The following is an 8,268-nucleotide window of genomic DNA, read 5'->3' as shown; positions in this document are numbered from 1 at the left end:
AAAGTACGAATATGCTAGCTCTCTCACTTCACACCTTTAACGTATAGACGTATAGTAAAATTCTCATTGTCCCTCATCCTTTATCGATATCATTAAAACAAACATTTTAATTATGACTTCAAATCCCCATTCACGGCCACACCACAACTGGCAAATGAAATTCGCGATTACACTATTAAGATATTATTAAGCTTATTAATATTAAGATTTAAGTATATAATTAAGATTGAACTAAACATTGAGCATTCAGTGCAACGTAGTCCTATTTGTTTCTTTATTTGTTTACTTTTATGTACACACGTGTTCATTAAATTCTTATATCTTTATGAATAAGTTCTGATTTCAAAACACCAATAAAAGCACCAATTTGCACCTCAAAAGAAAATGCAATAAATAGCTCTGAATATTTCTTGAGGCATGGCTAAATCGTGTTATTATACACACCGGTAAATGTGTGTGAAAGGCTGTGTGTATACCTACACACACACACCGGTATTGCATATAACACAAACTCACCAGCACACAGACATACATTGGCTACACATTTCACACTCAAAAAGAAAACAATTTAACATGCTGTATACATTTTGAGGACACTTGCAGAATAACTAAAGAAATAAAAATAATAAAACCATACACACGTTTGAAACACAACGATCGAAATTCAAAAGAACTTTGAGATTGGTTAAATGCAACTATATATATATATTTGGCTTTAAAGTGACAACGTTACTTTAATGTTTGCTTCAAATAGCAGGTTTCATCTGAGTAAATCGCCGAACTTAGGCAAAATAATTATAATCACAAAATAACAAATGCATCCAATTTTGCAAGGTGTAAACAAAATCCATAAACACGAAACATGTGAACAAGACCTGCTGTGATAGCAACACGATAATGTTACATTTGTTAAATGTAAGGTTTAATTTTAGGCATATCACCACCATATCACCATAAGCATGCCCATCTGTCAGCGTAAGTAATTTCTTAAACAACAACCAAAGCACAGTTGTAACAGTACTCATGCAAAATGGCTAATATTAATATCTCCAGTCGCCAGCGAATTATTTACTCTATTTAAGAGAGGTGGGATTACAACAGTATGGTAATTTGCTAGGGGAATGGGGGTGGCCATGGGTGGAATATCCATTTTTATTGCATCACCTGTCAGTAACGTCCAATCAGCGTCGACTCTGGGGGCATTAATTGATGAAGGTGTCTCCGGCCTTGCTCACTTCACACTGTCATTTTATTTGTGACTAAACCAGCAGCGGAATAGCAGCTGCATTTCATTTCGGTCTGTATGTCTCTCTCTCTATCTCTCTCTCTCTCTCTCTCTGTCGCTCACTCCCTCTCTTTCTCCATTTCCTACTCTCTTTTTATCCTTCTCACTGGCAGTGCTGTTCACCTTCCTCTTTTCCTCATGGCCAAATGGGAAGGGAGCTGAAGGAGCGCAGGTATACAGGAGCTCAGACAGCCTGTCGGCAACATCACACACATCACATCGATCATGCAGAGCTCAGGTCAATGGATTGATTGTTTGAATTCAAACAGACCATTTCATTTTTATTCATCAATTCAAAACTTTTTTTGTTCATGACGCAGTGTGGACATTGCACAGTCCACGCTGGATTGGTCAGCAGCATGTCTTGAAATAAAGCAGCAGCAGTAAAGCTACTTTAAAGACATCCGTCGCGCTAAATGTTGGAATTATTACAATGAAGAAAATGGGGGATTTGGAATCCGGTTTTGAAGAAATGCAGGGTGTAAGGCTTGGCTTTTTGGTTATCAAAGGCAAACAAATGTTTGCCCTTTCTCAAGTCTTCACCGACCTCTTGAAAAACATCCCGCGGACTACTGTACACAAACGAATGGACCATTTAAACGTGAAGAAGCATCACTGTGATTTGGAGGAATTGCGAAAGCTCAAAGCAATAAATTCTATAGCTTTCCACGCAGCTAAATGTACCTTGATTTCAAGAGAGGACGTCGAGGCTCTGTATTTTTCCTGTAAAACGGAACGCGTGTTGAAATCAAACAAAAGAAGAGAAAAGACGAGAACTGCAACTGAAAAAGTGTGCGAAGACAAAAACAGCACAGCTGGCAGAAGCGACTTTTGGAGAGAAAAAGTTTGGTTAAGTTTGCATAGCGTTCCACAGACTTTCTCATTCAAAACTAAAGCTGTTCGACAGGACTCGGTCCCTCGCACTCACTCAAATCTACCTCAAATTTACAGTAAATCCTTTGCCCGTGACTTTCAACCGATCACCAAGTCGGCATCTACACCCTTTAAAAACTATGAAACAGCTCAAATACCTGACAACTATGTGGCTTTTAATCAGAAACATGCATTTATTCGGAGCGTTGTGAACCGACAGCCGCTGTTCTATCAGTCCGCCATTGCAACGCAGCCAAAGCACCAAGGCAACGCAGACCTACTTTACAAAAGGAAGAGGAAGCGCGAGAGCAGCGCGAGGCAGTTTTGGTCTAGGAGCAGACGCGACCATCCGGTTCTGGTCGTTCCGAAGTGCTGTAAAGCAAAAGTTTCCAACGGATCTCTAAGCCACTTTCACCACCTCGAGCATGGATTGTACGTCGACCCAAGGCTCACTGGACATTTTCAGGAAAGCTGCAGCAGCGACACGGAGTCTAGTTCCATCTCAGAACGGGTGAACAACGATTCGGATTTCGGATCGAGTTTCTCTACCACCAGCAACTCCGCAACTTCAGATGAGGAGGAGGATGACTCCCTCTCGGATTCTTCAGACTTCAGCACCGATGAAGAGAGCTCCTCTCAGTCTGACTCGAGCTCTGTTTCCAGTCAAGTCTCAGTGCAGAGTATTCGATTCAGGCGCGCGCGCTTCTCAAGTCTCAACACAAAAGCACCTTTGGTCTTACAGCCTACTTTTCACTACAGGCCTAATCTGCAAAACATACACACTAACCAAGGAGGAACGACTTCTTTGGGTTATGAAAGAACTGCCAAAACACCGAAATCGGACTTTACGTCTTGCAGGGATGGACGCAAGAACGGCGATGCCGCAAACGTGCACGACTTCTGCCCGGTGGGGGACTGTTTCCCAGATGTAGGAGAAAATGAGGGCTCCGAATCAGTGTCACGCCTTGAATTTTCTAATGATCCAAAGACAACAGACTCTGTCGCTTGCTATGTTAAAGACATTTGCCTTACACCTATTGCAAATGGAAACAAGGCGTTTTCCCAACAAAGAATACCAGGATCTGCAAACAAATGCTCACAAGGCTTGATCTCATACTGTGTTTCGGACAAAGAGATAACGGGTTGTAAGTCTTCTGACAGCAGTTTTTCATTAGCAGCAAATTCCAAGAGGGAAGCAAAAACTTCACTCAAGCTGCCATCACCTCTGAAACCTATCAAAACAGAGGCCGAGGAGCCCATCGCTACTTCAGGCTCCAACAACGAGGGCAACAGGGCAGTAAAAACGCCACCGTTTTTACTAAATAATGTGAAAATTAAAGTCGAGGATACCTTTGACGAATATGAATATGCAAATCCATCCCCGCAATATCAATGTAAGGATAACGATGTTGATGGCCAGGCCATCAGTCATAATTTTTATGAAACTGACCACTGCAAAGACACCATTATAGCCTCAGTGAGCTCTGTTCAAAAGCAAGAATCAAGAAGCACTTTAAACACTCCTAGTTCCGAGGAAGGAGAATGCAAAAATGCTACAAGGGTCAGAAAGAACTACAGGGCAATGCTTTTGGGTAAAAATGCCGAAAGTGTCCGAACATCAGCTAAATCAAGTGAAAAAGTTGACAAGAGCCCCCGTTCTGCAGGAAAATGTGCGAGCAGTGAGGGATCAAATGAAGACTTTGCTGGCGCGAGCAAACGCAAACGAGCGAGCGCCAATGTAGCATCTCTGAAAAAACCCTTCAGCTTCATGGAGAATTTTCCCTCTCCACCGTCACTTGTTGTTGGCAACGATGGAGATTTGATTCCCGCTTACTCTTTGAACTCTTTTAGAAGTAAACAGCTGCCTCATCGCTCTCACCCAGTGTGGAGATGGCAGCCCGGCCATTCCGTTGTTCCTCCCCCTCCAAGCCACAAATTCAGGAAAGCCTCTGTTATCCCTTGAACTGTTCTTTTGAGCTCGAGGGAAATATCTTAAAACTGTGACAAGCACTGATACCCGTTAGTTGTGTTGTTTCCACTGCTGGCCTGTTTGTTATGTTGCAAATATTTTCCTCGCACAGGCTGGTCTATCCATCGAGGTTTGCGACTCTGGAATATACCGAGGTATTTATAATAAGCTAGCAAGAAACAGTTGTTTTCATAATTTACATCGTGGAAGCTGCCCGGGTGGACTAGACTCGCTTGGAGCAAATGTTGGCTAATTTTGTAGGCAGGGTTTACCATCTCTCATATGATGGCATTACAGTGATCGTCAGGTCTGTGTCAACAGTGGTTGATTTGGTCATTAATACACCTGGCATTGGTATATTTTGAGCCGATCTTTTGTATTTTGCCTATTATGTTTGATCTATTGACACCCTACTATACTGTCTTTTAGAATAACTGTAGGCCTATGGACTACCATTCTTATTTATTCATTTTAAGGGTGTTTCCCAATTGTTGGCGCTTGTGTTCACACACACAGTACACCATTACTCTCCCGGTGTAGGCCCAACACAATGGCCCTTTAGATTCAACTGACAATCAAGAGCTGTTTGATTTGCACGAAGTCACAGAAGGAAAAACACCAAATCGAAGTCCTTCTAGCACATTCATAGCTTAAGGTATAGACAGCTGAAGCACAAATTTGGCATGCATTGTACTTTGCTAATGCCCATTAAGGTGAATTGGTTGTTTCTCTTCATTTTAGATGTTCTCAAGAAAGAGAACCGTCGCGATTTACACCCCCAACGTCCCTTTTTTTTTTTTTTTTTTTTTAAGAAATCTGTTAATTTGGTGCTATTTCAGTTACTGTCTGTTTGAGAGGAAGGGTGGTCAGTCGTATTTTTGAAATTTTGATTTTTAAACACGTATGTTTTTCCATACGTGACAACATCAAGGTGCTTCGTGGAAAATACACACATTTTGGTCAGGGTTTATTCACTAAATGTGTATTTCTCATTGACTCAAGAGCTTTGTCATTTTCGTATGGTGTTTTGGTTGTATTTTCCTTCTCTAATCGTAATGAGCACATGGAATATCTCGGCACTAAAAGCGTTACTTAAAAAAAACTAAAACAAAACTTGGTGTCCCACTCGAGAACCCTGCCCAATGCCTTGTGATGAATGTAGTCTACTGTGACGTCCATATTTGTTTACTTCAGCAAAAGCGGCCGTCAATAAAACAGACATTTAAAGTGCATTGTGTCTGTGATTAGATCACCCAATAGTAAAGAAGTTAAGAGTATTCCACATATATTGCCATGGACCGAAAAAGTAGATAACTGACTTTTTTCGTGAATAAGAATAGGCCCTACTCATCTGCATCTAAATTTCCTGCACGAAAATACATACAAATCTTGTGAGTTATCATTGAATAGGGATAGACTATGCAGATAGCTCACATCATTCTGAGAAATCACGTAACTGACTTTACTGTTGCCTATTAATGGGCCCAAGACGTGGTCTGGGTTTTAAATGTGTAAGGGGAGATATGTAGCCTGAAGTGAAAATAAATCAATTTGTGAATGTTCCAATATCTGATAGAGTGTGAAATTCAGACAGATATTTTTGTATTGCTTTTATTTTACGACCGCTTCCTCGAGCGTGTAAATTAAAGGAACTTTTGTTTCGCGCACGTCTAAAAAGTGCACTGCGGACTTACAGGATAGCTGCCTCCTAACTTCATAAGAATGAATTAAAAACTAGCCAAATAAAACCGAATGTAGCTCACACAACACAACTCCCTTTAAGTTAAAGAATTTCACGATCTCCACGATGAACATAAATGGAAAAAATGGGCGGCAACGCACTGTTATCATGGTAGCTTAGGATATATCTGGCCAAGGTGGACTTTGTTTTTTATTCTTCTGCTTTTGCTACAATACTTGAGGTCAGATATTTTGACATGAACTTTTTTTTTATTTTTTATCTTAAGTCACTGGTTGTTTATAAAAATGCATATTTATTTTTGTGATTTTCCTGTTTTTTTTTATACCATTGTTGTATAGTAATAATGCACTCGAATTGAAAACTTGAATGGTGGATTTGAAGCACTTTCTTTTTCTTTTCTGGTTAAACTGTTCATTAAATACATCTGAGTGTGATGTGAGGTGATCTTTCATTTTTAGCTTTTTAATATGCATTGTTGTTATTGTAACCGACCATTGTTGGTCCCATTTTTGAAAATGTCACCCCAAATAGCCTTTAAGTAATATGGGGTTCCAACAAGTGTGAGATCAAACCCCGAGATAAGTTATTTATTGGAAAGAAAAGTGTTGATATGGGGGAGGGGTTTGGAAACCGATGGTCTCGCGCCCTGTAGACATGATGCTCTCGAGCACCCCATAAGCCTATATGAGCTCGCTTGGGCTATACTCTAATCAGGGAAAGGAAACAGGAAAAGCGAGTACCTCTACATTATTAGAAACACTGCACATTTCTTACTGTTGTGTTCTGGAGACACGATCTAGTTACACTTCAATGTTTTCATAAGTTATGGCTTTTACTTTAGACGAATCTGTGTGTAAGAGAGAGCAGAAGAGACTGAAAGACGAGGCAATAATGTCTCATAGTTTATATACTCTAACTTGCTCCAAGAAGTGAAAAATGAACAGGACAAAAGAGAAGGACAAAGCTAAATAATATTTAAAAAAGTGACTCACCATAATCGCCATGCAGTTTGCCAGACCGAAAATGTAAGGTAGCTCTAGAGTTAGGCTACTTATGAACAATACAGACATAAGGTGACGATTTTTTTTTTACATTGTTATTTGTGCATAGACAATCAAGTACCATTTGTGCCATTGCTGCCTGCCCGCGAAGTGCCTAGGGGGTTCAAGGGTCGGGTTTTTTCTAAATAACAAATTCATTTTCTATTGATAGGTTATATAAGCCTAATAATACATTCACCTGATTCATCTCTTGTAAGCAGAACTGACTAACTTTAAGTGCATAACCATAGCCATTTATATGCCTATCGTTCGCACATCTACATCAGATATATTAAGAACAGAATCATACATTTCTTTACAGGGTTCAAAAGACAACTTTTGACATCTCAAAAATAAAGTTGAATAAAAAGAATGAATAATGTAGCATAGTAACAACACAACACAATATATACAAAAAAAAAATGAAAATTATTTTAATTAAAATAGTAGTTAGGACTTTTTTCCAATTTAAACATAAACTACATATTTTATTAAGTCTGATATTGTTCACATTCAACAAAAAGACATCAGCCCTAATTGTAAACACGTAAAAGCTATAAATCTGCCTCATCATGCAAACACACAGTAGCGGAACAGCAAGATTGAAGCTTTCAGTAGATGTGAGATATGTTCCTGAGACCCACGAATTTAATAATGATAAAATCACTTTGCGAACACACATGGGCCTGTAGGCTATTTCATGGCCCTACTGAAACACGATCCTCTCAAAGCCCAGGACGATCGTGATCAAATCCGAATCAAAATGTGTTTTGTGAAAGTTTCTATAATATATAGCAATGCACCACTAAGGTTTGCGTGGTCTGCCTCTTACCAAGGCGAATACATTATACAAACACAACCGGTCTTAACACGCATTTTATGAGAGGAGTTTCTTCATAGAAATTGGAAGTATGGTAATTGACAAATTATAGCACGGCAAACCCACCACACATCGAGAAGCCTTGCACAACAGAACATAGCCTATGGCTGCCTAATTTCGAGGTCTGATTCATCGAATGGACTCGAGGTTTAATCATTGGTGGTTTAATCGTGGTGGTTGAGGAGAGTCCCCTCAATGTGTAAAAGGGCTTTGAGTGTAGTGTCAGAAAAGTGCTATATAAATGTAATGTTCATTCATTCATTTATTCACTGAACTCAATAAGCCACAATTAGGGTGTTTATATATATATAAGCCACAATTAGGGTGTTTATATATATATATATATATATATATGATTTTTTCTTCTTTTTATTATTATTAATAATTTAATTAATTTTGCTATTCAGCAAGTCGGTATTCTTCAGTAATTACCATAGCCAGTGAAATAACAGATTTAAATTGTGAGTATTAGTTAATTCAGCAACATGAAGGAGATATATTTGCTGCATTTATTTCCAC

At 39.3% G+C, this 8,268-nt stretch overlaps 1 protein-coding gene across 1 annotated transcript; it reads left to right on the top strand.

The window, feature by feature from the left end:
• The first annotated feature begins 539 nt into the window (after positions 1 to 539).
• On the top strand, positions 540 to 4,889 carry LOC127634992 (SKI/DACH domain-containing protein 1-like). Its single transcript, XM_052114793.1, has one exon. The coding sequence runs from the start codon at positions 1,719 to 1,721 to the stop codon at positions 4,119 to 4,121; it is 2,403 nt and encodes an 800-aa protein (XP_051970753.1). The 5' UTR covers positions 540 to 1,718; the 3' UTR covers positions 4,122 to 4,889.
• The last annotated feature ends 3,379 nt before the right edge of the window (positions 4,890 to 8,268 follow it).

This window comes from Xyrauchen texanus, chromosome 42, assembly GCF_025860055.1.
Source record: "Xyrauchen texanus isolate HMW12.3.18 chromosome 42, RBS_HiC_50CHRs, whole genome shotgun sequence".
NCBI classification, from domain to species: domain Eukaryota; kingdom Metazoa; phylum Chordata; class Actinopteri; order Cypriniformes; family Catostomidae; genus Xyrauchen; species Xyrauchen texanus.
This window is presented reverse-complemented; position numbering and strand designations above follow the sequence as displayed.

Bases quoted from the DNA above. Each gene is read 5' to 3' on its own strand.
- LOC127634992 (XM_052114793.1), top strand. From the start codon at position 1,719: ATGAAGAAAATGGGGGATTTGGAATCCGGTTTTGAAGAAATGCAGGGT.